General features: G+C 49.5%; 1 protein-coding gene and 1 pseudogene across 3 annotated transcripts in view; one reads left to right on the forward strand and one right to left on the reverse strand.

Annotated features, from left to right (window-relative positions):
* LOC102187271 lies at nt 3573-6380 on the reverse strand (annotated as a pseudogene). The gene has a single exon (XR_001296112.2). The product of XR_001296112.2 is annotated as an M-phase inducer phosphatase 2 pseudogene (transcript).
* IGSF5 (immunoglobulin superfamily member 5) overlaps nt 6850-19354 on the forward strand; it is a 56162-nt gene continuing 43657 nt past the window's right edge. Inside the window, exons 1-2 of one of the 2 annotated variants that reach the window (XM_005675625.3) lie at nt 6850-7080; nt 10841-10920. In XM_005675625.3, coding sequence (XP_005675682.2) covers nt 10860-10920 — 61 coding nt within the window. In that variant the 5' untranslated portion in view covers nt 6850-7080; nt 10841-10859. The remainder of the gene's footprint in view (nt 7081-10840; nt 10921-19354) is intronic. The other variant, XM_005675626.3, reaches the window with a different exon arrangement.

The raw sequence follows: 19354 nt of genomic DNA on the forward strand, positions 1-19354 counted from the left end.
TTTCCTTCTCCAAAGACAGCTCAGGTCCTATTAAATCAGATAATCCCATAATCTTTTTTTCCCCATTTCAAAGTTTTCACCACTCTTTTTGATGTTTCTTTCTATATTAGAGTTAAAGACAAACCTCTTGTCTGAATCCTCAGTTTGGACCCTGCTTCTCCTCTGTGCTCATCCAAGCCCCCCCGCCCCACCCCCAACCTCTCCCCCAACTATTTCCATTCAGGTCCCATGAGGCTCTCTAATGTCTTCAGGGCACCAGGTCTCCTGCCAGTCATCTTACTGCCCAGATGCACATTGATCCCTCTGTCCCAGAAGTGGTCCCCTGGGACCTCCATTCCTACCCAGTTCACTCCTTACATGCCCTGACCACCACCCTACTGCATCTGAGCTCAAACCCAGAGAACCTACCTCCCTACCCCAAACTTCATCAAAGCTTCCTTCAGAGACTTTACCGCAATTGCAATTTCAGTGTGACTATATTTTATGTAAATCTGAACTTTGTGATTTTAAAAGAGCACAGGCTAAAAATATTGATGAAATTTCTCTTTATGCTCAAACTTTGAAAGAATGCAAATCTCCCAAATTAAAAAAAAAAAAAAAAACCCCTCAGGACCATGCAATTTGAGCTGCATTTCCAGTGACTGACTTGTCAGTACATTTCCACTCTTGCCCTAGGGGAACCTCTCAGTAACAGGTGGACAGGAATACACGGGGCCAGGGGTCAGTTGAGAAGGACCTTGCATATTCTGTGGAACTTCTGACAGTGGTTATGGTCACTACAAATGCAGAGGTGTTACAGCATTTGTGGGGGACTAGAGCAGGCCACCCTAACATAGGCCTCTTTGCATATGGATTATTTTAAGTTCAAGATGATTGACAAACAGCTGACACCAAACAAGCTTCACCCTCCCCTTTTCTGTACCAGGAAGGGCAAGAGTATGGTAATCACTGGAGGCTCTTTATCAGAATCTATGTTAGAAAACTTATCATGACAACACTCATCTTTCTTTAGGCTCACCCATGTACTTACCCTCCCACAGTTTGCCACCCCCAAACCTCAACTCATTTTCATTTTCTTATCTCTTCTCTGGAGATTTATTTCCTTGTTAGATACTAGACAACCCCATGTCCAAACGGCCCCTCTGAGTCACCAGAGCACTGAGTTTCTTCTGTGTGTATGTATGTTGCATGTGTTAATAAATTCTTGCTAATCTCTTGTTTTTCTCTTGTTAATCCGTCTTTGTCAGTTTAATTTCCAGGGTCCCAGCCACCAAAGAGAGTAAAGTTTTCTTCTTTCCCCTCCCCTATACACTCTTTGTTATTATAGCCTAAATTTTCCTAAGAAGCCCTAATGATATTGTCAAGTAGCAGGGCTGAGGTTGAGGGTGGGGCTGGAAATGTTGGTTGATATTGTGCTCTGAGGGTTTCCCTGGCTCACTGGTAAAGAACCTGTTTGCTAATGCAGGAGATGCAGGTTCAATCCCTGGGTGGGAAAGATACCCTGGAAAAGGAAATGGCAATCCACTCCAGTATTCTTGCCTGGATAATTCCATGGATAGAAGAGCCCAGTGCACTATAGTCCACAGGGTCACAAAGAGTAGGACAACAGGGTCATACACTCATTTTGATCTGAAGGCCAGTCCTCACAACTCCTGGTGATTGATATTACCTTTTTTTAAAAAAACTTTTTATTTTGTATTGTGGTATAGCACATTAACTGGAGAAGGCAATGGCACCCCACTCCAGTACTCTTGCCTGGAAAATCCCATGGACAGAGGAGCCTGGTGGGCTGCCGTCCATGGGGTCGCTAAGAGTCAGATACGACTGAGTGACTTCACTTTCACTTTTCACTTTCGTGCATTGGAGAAGGAAATGGCAACCCACTCCAGTGTTCTTGCCTGGAGAATCCCAGGGATGGGGGAGCCTTGTGGGCTGCCGTCTCTGGGGTCGCACAGAGTTGGACACGACTGAAGTGACTTAGCAGAGCACATTAACAATGTTTTGATAGTTTCATGTGAAGAGCAAAGGATCTAAGCCATACATATACATGTATCCATTGTCCACCAAACCCCCCTCCCACCCAGGCTGCCACAAAACATTGAGCAGAGTTCCTTGTGATATACAGTAGGTCCTTGTTGGTTGTCCATTTTATTTTTTTAATTTTTTGTTTCATTTCTGGTTATCCATTTTAAATATAGCAGTGTGTACATGTCCATCCCAAACTTTCTAACTATCTCTTTTCCCCAGCAACCATGAGTTCATTCTCTCAGCCTGTGAATCTCTTTCTGTTTTGTAAGTAAGTTCATTTGTATCATTTCTTTCTAGATGTCACATATAAAGGATGCCTGGTGACTGATATTCTAAATGTCAGGATGGAATGAAGCCAAGAAGACAAAAAAGCACTTTGGGCAAAATGAGCTATGTTGGCCTTTGATTTTTTGTTCCTGTGGCTCATTGTCTTGGAATCATTTGAGTTTTGAATTATCTCAGTCCTTCAGGGTCACAGCTCCTAAATAAGATGCTTTAATCCTGTGTGTATTTGTGAGATATTTGGCAAATGTATTGACTCTCCAGGTCTATCTGCTTGTTTACCATTTTTCTGACGAGCTCCTAGCCCTAGAGCTTGGTTGAGAAGGAAAAAAAAAAAAAATCTTTTCCTCTATCCTCTTCTGTTCTGTGCCTGAGGCCTGTAAATTAAACTGACTATAATAGCTGGATTAACAGGAGAAAAGGTTTATTTTGTATGCATATGGGAGTCAACAAAGGAAGTAATTGTCTCATTGAATGGTTAAAGACTTCCACAGCTAACTTACTAGGAGAAAGGAAGCAGTTGAGAAAAGGTACCTTAGGCAAAGAACACAGTTTTTTTACGATAGATGGGAGTTAAGAAATTTGTGGTGACATTTGTCTACACAGGCATGAGTGGTCTTGCTGTCTTCCTTAGCATCATAAACTCCCCTGGAGACAGGATTTGGAGTAGATTTCATTTGTGTTTTCTCTTCTGGGCATAGACCTACCCTGGAGGGAAATTTATGGCAACCTAATTTCCCAGAAGGTGCTGTTTTCAATTAGAAAAGGAAAGCTCTGAGAAGGTTATTCCCCTCCCTTCCCCCCCCCCCCTTTTTTTTTTTTTGCATTTGTTGAATCTCAGTCTTCAGCTTAAAAATAATCTTTATGCCAAAGTGGCATGTTTTGGGGTGGTGTGTTCTGAATCCTTTCATCTGGAAAGCACAGTGTTTTCCCCATTTTCATTCCTTTCAGGGTCTTACCCTCAATATAAGATCCACACCTTTGCCCTGAGTTCCGTGACTGGATTAGAATGTGATGAAGACCAGCCAGAAACTCAGAAAGAACCGTAGGAGAGTAGACAATTTGGTACGATGTTGCTTCATGATTTAGGGGGATGACCTTTTTTTAGGAATTATCAATGCTCTGAAAATCAAAGTTCCTTGATTCTCTTCCAAGGGTCTGGGGTCTGGGACGTCTGTAGAAAACCTCTTAGCAGTTTTCCAATGAACCCTCCATGGGAAACAGGACTTGACTTTTATTATTATTTATTTTCATTTTTATTCTTTTTCAACTTGCTCAGTGCTTTATTGAACCAAGACCCTTCCAGATGACTCAGCAGAGCCTTCAAGAAGCCCTGCCCATATCCCAAGATTCAGAATCCAGAGGTGGCTGGCCTTAGTTTAGCTGCTTCCATAACATTTCCTTTTGAATATCTCCAAATCTTAAAGTGTGAAGATTTTGTTACAGACAGGCACATGTATACTCCTGCTGCAGGCAGTCACGCTCACCAAAATGCCTTCAGTTCAGTGGTTTGTGGACAAGGCATTGTGGGTCTATGGCCATCCATACATCCACCATCCATCCACACTTCCATTCGTCCATCTGTCCGTCCGTGACGAGACAGTAGCAAGTTCTGACATGGGTTCAGCCCCCAGGGTTCACAGCAGTGAGGGCTAGGTTTCCAGTGGGCTCAGGATGCAGGTCTTAACCCTCACCAAGGGGCCTCCATGGATAATAACATCCCTTTCCGAGCCACAGAAGCCAGGGCCAAGTGGGTTATGAATGTTTGTATCTTTAACAACTGGACAGGGAAAACCTAAACCTTAGCCTGTAACTATCCTGAGATGGAAAAAAAAGAGCTCAAGCATACAAGCAACACTGAAACAGGAAAGAGGAAGAGCTCATGCCTGTGCTGGAGATGTTCACATGGAGAGACGGGAAGGAGAAAGGGGAGTGTGGCACACATACTTAGGAGTGTGTTAGCACCTGGGACACGGTGCTAACTCCGAGGGTAGCGGTGGCTCCTCCTAGGAGGCTGGAGCTTTCTCTCAGCCACATACATATAAACAAAGCTCTTAGGAAAAAAGAGGCTTTTCTGAATACAGCAAGACAAAGGGTTAACCCAAACAAGGAAGAAAAAGACACCAAAAAGGCTCCTGTTAGACACAAATACTTCCTTTGAGCTAGACTTAATCCAGTCTCACTTAGTCAGCAGGCTGGGCTCTCCTGGAGTGAGGGTGGGGGTGTCACCAGGATATGGAACATGACTGGAGTGAGACAGAGGATCAGGGCTGGTGCAGGCAGACAGGACACCCTCACCGTCTTTTCCCTGGACAGCTGATCCTCAGCCCTGGAGGCCGCAGGGCGGCTGATGCCCAGGCTGCACAAAGCAAGGAAGGTGGGTGGGACAGTTGCTGGCCCTTCACTGGTCCTGCAGGCGGCTGCAGAGCTCTCTCCGGCTCCGCTCTCCAGCCCAGCTGCGTGTCTTGAGGCGGAAGGTCTTCATTTCATCCTTGAAGTCCTCATGGTTCATGGGCCGGTAGTCTTGAGACTCACAGAAGGTCGGGTGCTGTGGGAAGAAGTCCTTGTAGCCGCCTTTGAGTATATACATCTCAGGATAGTAGAGGCTGGGGTAGTCGTTGGAGGCTCTGTCTCGTTCCCTGATGAAACTGCACATGCGGGGGCCCCGCTCAGATGAAAATTCACAGTGGAAAATGAGGATGATTCTCTTATCCAGGCTGCAGGGTGTGATGGGGCTCTGTAGCAGGAAGGTCTCGGCATCCCGTTCCAGAGGCAGGTTCACAGCAGTCTCGATGTGCCCACCTTCATACTCATAGGGGTATCTGCAGTCGACAGTCACAAACTTCTCCACGGTGTGGCTGAACTTGCCTGTCAGCAGAGCCACCACCGTTTCTGGTGAGATGTACTTGAGATCTTGGTGCTTTCCATCCACAGTTTGTAGGAGGAAGGCCTTGGAGTAATCCCCGATCAGTTCTCGGTGGTCATTGTCCAGGATACTCTCAATCTCATCATGACACAGAGACTTTGAGCGGAGAATGCGGACTTTAGGTTCCTCAGCAGCTCCTCCTCTGGAGGGGTCACACTCCTTTTCCGCTTGTTGTGTGCAGGCAGATCCTGGTCCTGCGGGCGCTCCAGCCTCTTGAGGATGGGCCGGATCACACCGCAGGGCGTGGACGGAGAGTGGAAGAGCCGCTGGCACTTGCTGTACATGATGAGGTCCTGTTTCTCTTCCTTTTCTGAGGTCTTGACCAGTGGGGCACTGATGAGGCTCTCCATGCCTGGGGGAACTACATCATTCTCCTTTAAGTCAGTCTCCAGGATATCCACGAATCCATTGTCTTCCTCAACAGCCCCTGTGGAGGGGGTCAGGGAGAAGTGGCATCGGGCCAGGGGGATCAGTTCCTCTACTTCCATCTTCCGCTCAGGGGTGAGACACATCAGGTCGGGAGCTGAGCTTGGCCTCTGGGCAAAGACTTCTCTGCGGCTGGCCCACTCCCCAAGAGCACGGGAGTGGCTGGGATGTGTGGGTTTCCCTGGCATCTTGAAGACAAATCCATCATTCTCTTTGTCCTCCCCAGAGCCGTGGGCAGCTTGGTCACAGGCCTCAGTCTTCCTCCAGGTGCCAGACGCTTGGGAGTTGGTGATGTTCCGTAGCACAGGACTGTCGCCCAGAAGCCTCCCAGGCAAGGACTGGAAATGTCGGATGGCAAACTGCTCATTTTGAATAACTCGGCTGGCTGCCTGGATGGCCTGTTCGAACCTGCCGAGCCCAGCGAGATGGTGCATAGTCTAGGTGAGGGTGGTGACCGGTGAGGAAGCGGCCGTGCGCTCCGGAGACCCCAGGAGGCCATGAGCCCCCAGCCGGAGGCCCGGGAGGTGGCCAGGACGCTGGGCGCCACCTCGCATGCCGGCTGGACTGAGAGCCGGGCCTGCCACGGGCTCCGGCTGGGGCAGCTCCATCGCGGTGGGGCGGGCGGGCCTGGCGTAGGGCGACCAACAGACGCCGGGCACAGCTGGCCTGGGCAAGGTAGGGAGCCGGCCCGAGGTGGAGGGGAAGGGAGGGAGGAAGAGCAACGGGGCAGGAGAGAGGAGAGGGAAGTGGGGAGGGAGGGACATGGGGACAAGCCACCAGCCCAGGAAGCCTCTAAGGACTTGACTTTTAAAGCTGGCTCTACTCCAGAGGACTTCACCCTCAGGACTTTGTTTTTTTTTTTTTTTTCTTTCACAAAGGAACCTGTTCTTGTGGACATGGAGGAACCTGTCTGGGAGCAGGAACCGGCTTTGCCAGCCCCGGGCCTGTGCCGGAGCCCAGGGAGCAAGGTTGGCTGGCGGCCGGCGGGTCCGCGTCCATATCTATATCCACAACCATGGGCAGGAAGGGGCTGCTGTCCTCTCACTGGGGCAGGAGGCTCGGGCCTGACTCTGCTGGATGTGAGAAAGCTCGTGGGCGGGAACCAGGGGTGGAGGCCAGGTGGAAGTGCAGCCGTGGCCCTGAGGCGGGGCGTTGTCCGTCTGACCGTCTGACCGGCCCTCGGGCTGGCTGATGATTAACTGAGAGTCTGCTGTTCTGGGCCCGAGGCGGGAGGCCACCTCTGTGTGCACAGCTTGGCCTGTGACGTGAGCCACTTCCTGGTAACAGCTGAGTACCGTCCAGATTCTCCAGTGGCCGACAGATTTGTTCCTGCGTCTGTGTGGGGAGAGGTCGGAGGCAGGAAAGAGGGGACCAAGAACCTTCGCTGAAGGCCCGAGGGGCAGATACACCTGCCACAGGTGAGACACCCCGTGGGTCTGGTGTGTGGCCAGTGGACTCCCCACAGATACCGGCTTCCTCCTGGGGAGCTGGTGCTTAGCTCCTGGAGGCCCGCTAGCTGCTGGCCTTGGGGGGAAAGAGCAATCTGAGGCATATCTGTTTCCCAAATTCCACAGAGTTGAAATGAAAACTGGGATGCCCTGTGAGTGTAGGAATTTGAGACAGTTTCTCAATTCTAGCTTCACTGGGAGCTGTTCTTGGGTTGCGTTGAAAGCTGAGACTCGGCTGGAAAATTCCTGGCATACCTGTTATTCATCGGATAGACTTTAAATTCTTCCCCAAGGCTTCCCCAGTGGCTCAGCAGTAAAGAATTCTTCTGCAATGCAGGAGACGCAGGAGACTCAGGTTTGATCCCTGGGTTGCGAAGATCCCCTGGAGGAGGAAATGGCAATGCACCCCACATTCTTGCCTGGAGAATACCACGGATAGAGGAACCTGGCAGGCTACAGTCCATGGGGTTGCAAAGAGTTGGACACGATTGAACAACCGAGCACACACACAGATCTTTCCCCAGTGAGAGGTTTGATGGGAGGGAAGTTGCTCTAAATCTCTGGAAGTTCTAAGACCCCCCACATCTGGCTGGCAGAGTCAGCACCCCTCTGAATGTGGGGGCACCCTGAGCTGGGGTACTGGGTGGAGGAGGCGCCCTGATGCCTTTGTACGTGCACATAGAGGTTTGCAGAGAGCCCCTTGTGTGCATTTAAATTCTCACTGTCTTCATTGTTTTGGGGTTTAGAATTTGTGTTGATGCCTAAAGACAGGATGTCTGCAGCCCCTGAATTTTGTGATATCAGGCTGTTTCCAAGAACCCAGCCATAAGGGTGTGTGTGTGTGTTATGGGTAAATAAACCAGATGATCAAATTCAACAATTTCCTTCCTGAGATGACGAGCTTGCTGGGTGCAGACGGGTCTGCTCAGTGTTTCTGCCTCGTCTGGGCAGTAAAGAGTGGTCGGCATTTAAATCCTGTCCTGATGCAATTTAATAAGATTTAAGACTTTTAACATTGCAGTTCTTCAACTAAAAGCAGGTAACGCAAGTCGTCTGTAATAAATGAATGAGAAGTGAAATCTCAGGCTACTCCACCAAGATATGAACTTGCAAATTACCTGGCAGAGATTTCCTTTAATTAAAGGGACTTGTCTGAGCTCAGTTACAACTTGAAATCAACCTGAGGACAGTTATTCTCTGTACACACCCTTCAAATAGGGTCTGCTCACAAATCCACATCTGGGTTCCTGTAGCACTTGGGGTGTTCCTATACCCCAGCCCGGGGGCTGCTGCTGAGCTTTTAGGAATGGACTCATTCTGTCACACAGAGAATAAGTGAATTGTCATCTGGTCCTAGTGGGCAGCCCGAGTGACCCTGACTATCAGTGACTAGAAATACTTCATGGTGGACCTTAAGCTCTTGCTGCAGTTTCAGTGATGCTGGGTCCACACTTCACATTTATTGCTTTTGGTAAAATGTGTGACTTTTATAACTCGGCAGCTCAATTTCTCCTCCATCCTCTGCTCTGGCCTAGATTCTAGGTGACTCGCCGAGCAACTGACTCGTCCACTTGTGTTCATCGAACCTTGAAAAAATTAGCAAATGATTTATTTGGTGCTTGGTAATTGGGGATCTTGGATCAATCTGGGAAGCCCATGATTTTAGTTTGCGTTCAGCTGCTGGACAGCTTGGTGAAAGTGAAAGTGTTAGTTGTTCAGTCATGTCTGACTCTGTGACCACCAGGGACTGTAAACCTGCCAGGCTCCTCTGTCCATGGAATTCTCCAGGCAAGAACACTGGAGTGGGTAGCCATGCCCTTCTCCAGGGAAGCTGGGAATCAAAGCATATTTGCAGGAATTTGCTGAGTCTGTTTTTGATGATGGGAGGGGCTGAGGTGGGACGCTCCTGCCACACAGGTACCATGACCCCTTACATGACATAGCTGCACATGAGCATACGTGGTTTCCTACACAGGCTGAAATTTACTTTCCAAAGTCATCAGAAAACGAAGAGGCGGAAATCCCACATTCCTCCTCGTGATCTCGTGAGCAACCAGTGACATGCTACCATGTAAAGAGGGGATCACGGGCCTGGGAGTCCTCAATCCTTCCCACCCGAACCCTGTCTGATTCAGCAGCTTGTATGCGGTGCCTTTTGCAGGTGGAGGTGATGCAGTTATTACCTGTGTCTATTTCAGCTCTCATATCTCTGCTTGTGGGTTGTTGTGGGGCCTGCTTCCTACGTCTTGTAAGAGAAGACAGGATGGAGCCTAGGGTGGGTGGGTCAGCTCATCACAGAACCCTGTGCAGGGTCTCTGATGGAACCCGTTGCCCCCAATTTGGGGGGGATGGGCTGTATCCCCCAAGCGGAAGTTTGAAATCTGTGTGGATGCCAAAGCCAGAGCGACAACTCCTGGCAGGTCAGGTCACTGTGCTGAGGATGGGTGAAATAAGGAGCCCCTAGAATCAGTTCAGAATGCATTCAGTGGGTGACTTTGGTGCTCCAAGCGGTGCTGGTGACAGTCTTGAACAGGCCTGACCTAGGGGAAGGAAAAAATAGACTAAAAGTGAAAGGATCGGGACTGAGCGAGAGGGCTGTCACAGAAAAATGGATGGGCCGAGATACGTGCATGACAAGATTGCCCTGTGCTGCAAGGGGCCAGCAAGGCCTCACCTGGTCTACGCTGACCGCTCCCCTTCCACTCACCTTCACTCTCTGCCCAGGCCCCCGAGTCTCTCTGTGTTTCCGCAAACGAACACAGAGGCACAGTCCCACCCCAGGGCCTTTGTATCTGCTGTTCAGCCTGGGAGGCCCTTCTGCGCTTACCCACCTGCCTGTCACCTGACCGCCTTCCCTACTCACGGGACACCTTCTTGGAAGCCTTTCTCCCATCTCTCCCTTGAAACATCAGCCAGCACATCCCACACACCCCCTCACACACAATCCTTTCTACTGTTTGTCTTCATACCTCTTACCACCTTCTAATAAGCTTGTGATCTAGGTCTTCATTTTGCTATTTTTCTTCTGATAATGTAAACTTGTGGGTAGGATTGCTTTTTCTCAGCGATTAGAGCATCCATTCCCATCCATATAATGGAAGGGAAAAACAGTAAACCCACACTCAGACCTCTCAGTCAGTGATTTTGTGGTCATAGTAGAGCATAGTAGGTGTTTCCATGATTTATGCATGGGCTTGGGAGCAAGATCACTTAATACAGTGATTCTCAGACATGAGTATGTAGCAGAATTGGTCGCATGCTTAACTTTGGGCAGAATTCTTCCTGCTCACCCCCTAGACCTAATCCAGTAGGTCCAGGGTAGGCCTGAGAGTCTGCTTTTCTAAGAAGTTCCTCGGTGGCTCAGCAGTAAAGAATCTGCCTGCAATGCAGGAGACTCCCTGTGAGGCAGATGTGGGTTTGATCCTTGGGCCAGGAAGATCCCCTGGAGAAGGAAATGGCAACCCACTCCAGTATTCTTGCCTGGAGAATCCCATGGACAGAGGAGTGTGCCGGGTTACAGCCCAGGGGCAAAGTCTAGGACAGGACTGAGTAACTAAACCACCACCAGCAGGTAATCAAACCACTGACAAGTTCCCAGATGAGGCTGGTGCCGCCGCTGATCAGGCTGAGAAATGCTGTTTCATCTCTCCAGGGACACACGCGCACTGGGAGGGTCCCTGCGGGTCTCTGCAAGGGGACCGACTGTGACCTGCCTATTTTGCTTTCCCAGGTGAGGAGGAGCATGTGAGATGGAGGGAGCTGCCGAGAGAGGCGTCCTGGCCGTGCTGGTGGTCCTGGCTGGGCTGGCAGGTAGGGACCACGGAGCTTGGTGGGATGTTCTGGGGCATCCTCCTGGAGTGGGTGGAAGGCACCTGGAGGAGGCCACCGGGGAGCGTGGCTGCCCGAAGATTCTTTGTTGAGCTCCTCCCTCCACTTCCTCTTGCCTGCGCCTGCGTCTGCTCAGTTGTGCCCGAGCCTCTGTGACCCCAGGGACTGTAGCCCGCCAGGCTCCTCTGTCCATGGAACTCTCCAGGCAAGAAGACTGGAGTGGGTTGCCAAGCCCTCCTCCAGGGCATCTTCCTGGCCCAAGGATAGAACCTGGTCCCCGGCACTGCAGGCAGATTCTTTACCACTCAGTGGGGTCCATTGCCTGCCATGTCAGCCCTACTCCAGAAGGGTCCTCATGTGCATGTGAGCCCACAAGTCCTCCACAGCGGGGTCCTTGCCTTGGGAGTCTTGCTGTGTGGTCCCTTCCCAAAGTCACTGCTCTCGTTAGAGCATTCCATTCTCCTGCCTGAACTTTCTCCTCTGATTCTACCTCGTCTTCAAGGAAGACCTGACTCAGGCATCACCACCTCTCTGAAGCCTTCCTGACCTTGCAGTTTTCAGGACAATCATCCTAGTTCCCATTAATGGCAGAGTTAAGGGGCCCATCGCCTGTGAGATCTTCCGGTCCTCCCAACAGCTCCTTTTCAGCCTGGAGCTTTCCCAGGGTGTCTGTCAGAATGGACTCCAGGTGTCCCAGACCCGGGTCTCCCAGTCAGATTCTGCCCTGCAGTGGATGGAGAGTGCAGACCCGGGGGTGCTTAAAGTAACCAGTTTGTACCCCAGCGTTCTTTAGACTATGTCTTGTGCTGATTTCATCGCTTCTGGCGTGTTTTTCTTGCTTTCCTAGCTAGTTCTAAACTCCTCAGGGTATTCTTACTGCAGTGATCTCAAGGTGCTGTATTGAAGAATATAGAAAATTGTGCAAGTCGTAAAGGTACAGCTTGATGAAATTTTACAAACTGAGCACTTTTGTGTATCAACAAGGAGCCCAAGAACACTTCACAAATGTTTCCTTCAGCCTCTCCCCCACCTCTTCCCTAGAGTGGCTGTTATTCTGACTTCTAGCTGTGTAGATATTTTGCTTGCTTTGTACCATACACACCTATGGGCTTCTCTGGTGGTTCACCAGGCTCTATCCCTGGGTTGGGAAAATCCCCCTGGAGGAGGAAATGGCTACCCAATCCAGTATTCTTGCCTGGAGAATCCCATGAACAGAGGCACGTGGGGGGCTACAGTCCATGGGGTTGCAAAGAATCAGACATGACTGGGTGACTAATGCTTTGACTTTGATGTGCACCTATAAACTCTGTTTCAGAGGGCTAGATAATGTTGTTGTTGTGTTTAAACCCTGTCCATGACAGCAGTGAAAACACAACTAAAACAGAGATAAAATAGTACAGGGACGATCAGAGTGTGTGAGGTGCAGTCAGGACGATTTCATAAATGTTGGTTTCTGATGTGTTTACACATTAAGACAAGGGGAGCTGGCTCTGGGGTGTTAATATGTATTTGGGGACAGAGATGTTTGGAAGGCCTCTGTCTTATGCAGGGTGTTAATCATTTTTTTTAGGTGCTTGATGTGAATTTGTCTGTAGGCTGGAAAGAAGACATTTTCTCTGTGCAGAGCTTAGGGACTCATGGGGTACAAAGCTTAGGGACTCATGGGGTGCAAAGCTTAAGGGCTCATGGGGTGCAGAGCTTAGGGACTCATGGGGTGCAGAGCTTAGGGACTCATGGGGTGCAGAGCTTAGGGACTCATGGGGTTAGCAGACCAGGCTCCACCATATTTCCAGGATATGGCTCCCACATGACTTTCTCAGTCACAGTGGCAAAAACCTCTTCTAATGGCTTAGCGAGAAATGTTTAAATTCTGTATCTACAATTCTTCTGAGCCATTTACACTGAAGTTCCGTTTTGAAGGCAGGATTGGCTTGGGTTGAGGCTTGGGTGTGGCTATTCCAAGAGGGGAGAAGTTGTTGTTGTTCAGTCGCTAAGTCATGTCTGTTTGCGATCCCATGAACTACAGCATGCCAAGCTCCTCTGTCCTCCACTGTCTCCCAGAGTTTAATTTATTCATGTCCATTGAATCAGTGACGCTATCTAACCATCTCATCCTCTGTAGCCCCCTTCTCCTCTTGCCTTCAGTCTTTCCCAGCATCAGGGTCTTTTCCAATGAGTTGGGTCTTCGCATCAGGTGGCCAAAGTATTGGAACTTCAGCTTCAGCATCAGTCCTTCCAGTGAAGATTATGGGTTAATTCTAGAGCCCCATAGTGGGTGGGGATCCATTGCAAAATTCTGACCCCTTAGGAGGCTTGGAAAATTTTGGGTAGAGACTCCTTCTTTTGTAGACTTAGCTTTGAGTAGCTAAGGACAGCCTCCATGTGTACCCAGAGGGCTCCTGCCAGCCCTCTCCTCTCCACCTTATACCCAGCGTGGCAGATTATACAGAACTCGACCATCCTGTTTCTTCACTTGGTGAATATTCATTTGGGGCTTTTATGTGCCATTTAGTTGCAGGCACAGGGACGAGCAAAATTGGGCAGAGTCCCTGCTAACCAAGAGCTTAGACATTAATTAATAGAAAAATCAATATGAAATCACCACCGTGACAAGTGCTTCACTGATTCAAAATCCTGTTCTGGATAATTTGACTTGTGTAAAGTGGTCTGGGAAGGCTTCCTGACGGGGAGACTACTTGGCTGGGAGCAGAGGTGTAAATGAAACTGGCTCTCCAGGCAGTCTCTGCCTGTGCAAAGGGAGCCAGAAACAGCTGGTAAGTTTGATAGACAAAAGATGGTCTGGTGGTCAGAGGGTGGAGTTTGGGGAAAAATGAAATGGATGTGAAACTAAGCAGGGTTTTAAGATATGGTAATGTAAAGGATGATCTGGTCTATATTCTAAAGGGTGGAAATATTTTAAACAAAGTCAGGTGGGGGGTAGGGAAGGGCACCTGATCATATGGGCATGTTGAGAGCTGTCTGACTGCCACGTGGAGAGCAGTCTTGGGTGACAGTGGCGACAGTGATACTGGGACCCCTTGCTGTGGTCAGCAGGATGTGGCGGGCAGCTCAGATCCACCTCCGGACCCCTTCCTCACTCCTCGGTTTCCTTCTGATGGCCCAACCCTCCTTTTGGTTTTCTTTTTTTTGAAAGTCTTTCTGATGTAGACTGGTTTTAAAGTCTTTATTGAATTTGTTACAACACTGCCTCTGTTTTATGTTTTGGTGTTTTGGCTGCGAGGGATGTGGGATCCTAGGGGCTTCCCTGGTGGCTCAGGTGGTAAAGAATCTACTACAGTGCGGGAGATGGGGGTTCGATCCCCGTGTTAGGAAGATCCCCTGGGGAAAGGAATGGCAACCTACTCTAGTATTCTTGCCTGGAGAATCCTATGGACAGAGGATCCTGGTGGGCTACAGTCCATGGGGTTGCAAAGGGTCGGACACGACTGAACAACTAATACTTTCTTTCTGAGTGGGATCTTAGCTCTCCAACCAGAAATCAAACCCATACTCCCTGCATTGGAGGGCAAAGTCTCAACCACTGGAACAATAGGCAAGTCCCCCCACCTTGATATACTTTGACTTCCATTTTCACCTTTGGATCTGCCCCACAAGGGCCCTTCCCTTCCACCCCCTCCACTTTATTTACCTTGCTTCATTTTGCTTTTTTTTCTCTTTACTTATTTGTCCTTATTATTATTATTTTTTATTTGGCTATGTCTTGGTTGTGTCATGTGGGATCAAGTTGACCAGGGATTGAACCTGAGCCCCTTGCATTGGGTGGACCCCTGCACTGGGTGGACCCCTGCATTGGGTGGACCGAGTCTTAACCACTGGACTGCCAGGGAAATTCCTCCCTTCTGCTTTTAATTGTCTGCTTTTCTATTCATTTCCAATGTTAAGTAACAGATGGGAGCAGGTAAGAGGTCTACAGGTACAGGAGGGAAGCTGGAGAAGAGGTGAATGGAAGACTAGAGGGGTCAGTTTGGGCAGACCCGCTGCCCCCCCATGCTTGGGAGACACCAGCTGCTACCCTAGGGGGCTGAGAAGAAATCACTGTAGGAGAACGGTTCTCATGTGCAGGATCTATCCGTGGGGGACTGGAAGGGGCCGGGCAGCTGGCCACGTGTTCCTGTGCGAGTGATTTTAGTTTTGCAGATGTTAGTGTGGTGGCAGTTCAAGCATGGGCTGGAAAAGAGTTTCCAGACACGGAATTTCAGAAGGGAGTGAGTTTATTAAGAACGAAGAGCAGAGCTAATGTGGGTACCGTGAATACAGTGAGCCGACCTCCGGACAGACCAGGGAGAGTCAACAGTTTTGTGGGTTAACAGCCAATTTTTATAGCCTCAAGACAAAGAAAATTCCTGCTGGAAGGCTGGTGTTAGGTGAGTAGTAGGGCGCTGTAGGGGAGCATTGGGCAGGTGTTTTCGGCTAACACAGGGTTAGGGAGCTGGCTGGTGATGATCAAGGGGGTTTGGGGCAATGGTTACAAAGGGGTTCAATCAGTTTTGGATGTGACCTTGGTTCTGGCTCCACTTCTGTGGCCTTGGGGCAGGACTCCACGGTTAGGACACAGTGAGTGGAAGCGGAACTTCTCAGTCCTGAGGGGCAGCCAATCGTTTACATGGAGATGCTTGGTGGAGCGGGATTTATAAAGCAGGAGGAGAGCAAGGGTCGGGGTAGGGGCAGGGCAGGAGCCCTGGATTTGGAGCATCAAACACGTGGGTCAACTCCCACAGGGGAGGATTCGGTGTTGGGTGACCCCCAGAGCTGGTCACTTCAGAGACCGAGGTGGGTGGGGACACTGACGGTTCGTTCCCATGGCTCTGCCCGTGGTTTGGTCCTTTGCTCTACAAACTGAAAGAGCAAAGGGGAAGGCAAGGTATGGATTGAGATGGGGACTGTTTGATGACAATTTTCTTATGTTTGTCATGTGTGGGACAGGTTACACACCACAGCTGATAGGATGCAGGTGAGGGAGCACTGAGAATTCAGGGCCTCACGTCACCTAAAATAGAGCTTCTGAGTCACAGGGCAGAGCTGGAGGGGAGTCAGTTTGCGGTGGTAGCAAAGATCACTGGCAGTGATGTCAGAGGGGTCTAGTGATTAGGGTTCGGTGCCTCTTGTTTAGCTTAAAGGCCAAATTCAAATGGGAAGTCTCCGTTTGGCCCAGGTCCCTCCCTTGCTCTTGCTTCCCTGCACAGTAAGGTCTGGACCCGCATGCGTTCTTATTCCCACCTTCAGTCCACAGGGAATTTAAAGACTGTTTTGGAATGAGCAGGGTTTTGGAGTGAATAACCTCCCTGGTGCCAGGCAGTGATGGGACCAGGGTTTCAGACGCTTTGCTTAATCCTGTTGGAGTGGCCTGGACTGAGATGCTGGCAGGGCAAGCCTGGGTCTCACCCCATGCCCTCCCACACCCAGCCCCAAAGGTTGTCTCCAATCTACTCGCACGGACCCGAGTCTGAATGGGGAAGTGAAGTGAAGTGAGGTGAAGTTGCTCAGTCGTGTCCGACTCTTTGCGACCCCGTGGACTGTAGCCCACCAGGCTCCTCCATCCATGGGATTCTCCAGGAGTGGGTTGCCATTTCCTTCTCCAGATCTTCCCAACCCAGGGATCGAACCCAGGTCTCCTGCATTGCAGGCAGATGCTTTAATCTCTGAGCCATCAGGAAAGTTCTGAATGGGGAAGGTTGCTGTTATCATAGTGTGGAGTATGACAGGGTATCTAGTCTTTCTTTCCTCGCAGTGTAGATTTGGCCCTTTCTTTTCTTTTGTGCGTCTTCCTAAGATGAGATTCAGGGCTCATGGAAAGACCCAAGTTGGCACAGCGGCTGTGGCTTCCCTGGGGGAATAATTTCTGACTTTGCTTCCTCAGGCTTCCCCCACCCCTCCCTTTTTTTAAAATCCCGTATCAGAGGGATCCTCCGATCAGAGAAATGTGCCCACGGGTAAGGGAGAAGACCCACTCTGAGTGGTTATTTAGGATCTTACTTTTTTTCTTTTTATCATTCCCAGAGGCAAAACAAAGAATAGTGATCATGTTTATCCCCATCTGGGATTAGTCTAGTTAATTTTGACGTTCTCTTATTTCTGCCTCTTTGAAGCCTGGGGGCCCCCTCCTTGACTCTACCTCGCAGGCGTCTGAGTCCCTGTCTCCCATCCTCTCCAATGGACCTGGCCCTGAGGTGGGCACATCCCCTGCAGAGCATTCTGGGTACTTCAGTGAGTGATGGGCCGGGAGATTTCTCCCCAGAAATCTTTCATACAGTAATTAGATTCCTTTAGAATCTTCCTTACAACTTGACCTTGTAAAATTGGAAGGTGGGGAGAGGGGCACCTACAGTTCCAGAAGGTGATAGGAACACGTAGTCTTTACTGATGGTGGCAGGCGCAGCTGAGAAGAAACCAAGGGTGTGGGCTGCCAGGGGGCTCTGTTTGCCATAAACTCTGAGTGAGGTCAGAGGGGAAAGAGTGGGAACAGGGAAACTTCAGAGTGCGAAGAACTGAGTTTATGTCCCAGCAACATCACTGTAAGTCCCGAGATGTTGCTGGTCTTGATTTCTTCACTAATAAAAGATAAGAGGGATGCTTTCTTGGTGGTCCAGTGGTTGAGAGTCTGCCTCCTAATGAGGGGGACAAGGGTTCATTCCCGGGGACAAGGGTTCATTCCCTGGTCCAGGAAGATCCACGTGCCTTGGAGCAACTAAGCCTGAGAGCTGCGTCTACTGAGTCCCAATGCTGCGACTGCAAAAGCCTCTGTGCCGAGAGCCTGTGCTCTGCCACAGGAGCAGCCATCGCAGTGGGAAGCAAAGGCACTGCAGTGAAGAGCGGCCCCGGCCCACAGCAGTGAGGACCCAGTGCCTCCAGAACACAAAGGAAAGCAAACACACAAACGCTGGAGGTAAAAGATGAGAAACCTCGAAGACTCTCAGTCACTATGCACGTTCGACTTTGAATTATTACTACACACACGGGAAAGTCTAGGAAAACTCTGGCCACCACTTTGCTTTTCCTGGTGATAAGAAAATCAACTAAATGACTGAAAGATTCTTAAGTTCTTCAGGGGCAGAACACACTCCGTGTTGAGTGATTCTGCCTGAGTTCCTGTGAGCTAGAGTGGTCTTGGTCCCCTCCCTGGGGAAGGCCAGTTAGGAGTTGTCATTTCAGTTAAAACCAGTATCAGAATGCATCTGGTAAGGGAAAACTACAATGCTGTGAAAAGTGTGAAGGAAATAATTTTATTTTCCTCTATGATTTTCTCGGTTTTCTTGCAAGTCACATAATAGCAACTGCTTTCTGAAGGCTTGAGTGTCATCATAAGGATTTGCATGGATTGTCTCATTTGGTTCTTAAAACTAATTGCTGCGGTGCTGTAAATCAATCTTGGGTCTGCTCGCCCAGCACATAGCCAAGCCAGACTGCTGACACCAGGTTGTGGTGAAGGAAAATACAGCATTTATTGCAGGTGCTGAACAAGGCGAACAGGCAGCTAATGCTCAAAAGACCCAAACTCCCTAATGGCTAAAAGGCAGTGTGAAGCGGGGAGGTCGCAGGGTACATGAGCAGCTCATGGACATTCTTCTGATTGGTAAGAAAACAGGATGGTATTTCCAAAATCAATTCTATCAGCCTTTTGGTCCAACTGGTCTGTGGTCTCTGCGCTTGTGGGGAGCAAGCAGCTAACTTCTTTCACCTGGTGGGGGTTTTGGAATCTGCGGAACAACTCAAGAATTTGGCTCAGAACATTATCTAGAAGACTCTTGAGAGTTCCTTGGACTGCAAGGAGATTAAACCAGTCAATCCTAAAGGAAATCAACCCTGAATATTCATTAGAAGGACGGTTGATGAAGCAGAAGTTACAATACTCTGGCTACCTGACCTGAAGAGCCGACTCATTGGAAAAGACCCTGATGCTGGGAAAGATTAAGGACAGGAGGAGAAGGGGGCAACAGAGGATGAGATGATTGGATGGCATCACCAATTCAGTGGACATGAATTTGAGCACACTCTAGAAGATAGTGAAGGGCAGAGAAGCCTGGTGTGTTGCAGTCCATGGGGCGGCAAAAGCCAGACACAACTTGGTGACTGAAAAAAACCAACAACAACAAATGATCAATAGCCCTGGAGGAGGAGCTAAGGGTCCTTAACTTTTTTTAATGGCTAAACGGTTAATATTTTGTCTTGTTTGACTGTTTTCCTTTTTGTGTGTGTTTTTTCACTTCTCTGATTAAATCTGTTCTTTGGGACTTGGGCAAGGCCTAGGAGGCTAAAGCTTTTCTACAAATGAGGAGGAGTGGGGGGTGGGGAGGGGAGGACCTGTACCTGGGGAGACCCTGCAGCACCCTTCTGGGTTTCAGTACCAGTGACCCCCCCTGTTTACAGTGAGAGGAGTGGTCAAGGAGAAGTGTGATAA

This window comes from Capra hircus, chromosome 1 (genome assembly GCF_001704415.2).
Source record: "Capra hircus breed San Clemente chromosome 1, ASM170441v1, whole genome shotgun sequence".
NCBI classification, from domain to species: domain Eukaryota; kingdom Metazoa; phylum Chordata; class Mammalia; order Artiodactyla; family Bovidae; genus Capra; species Capra hircus.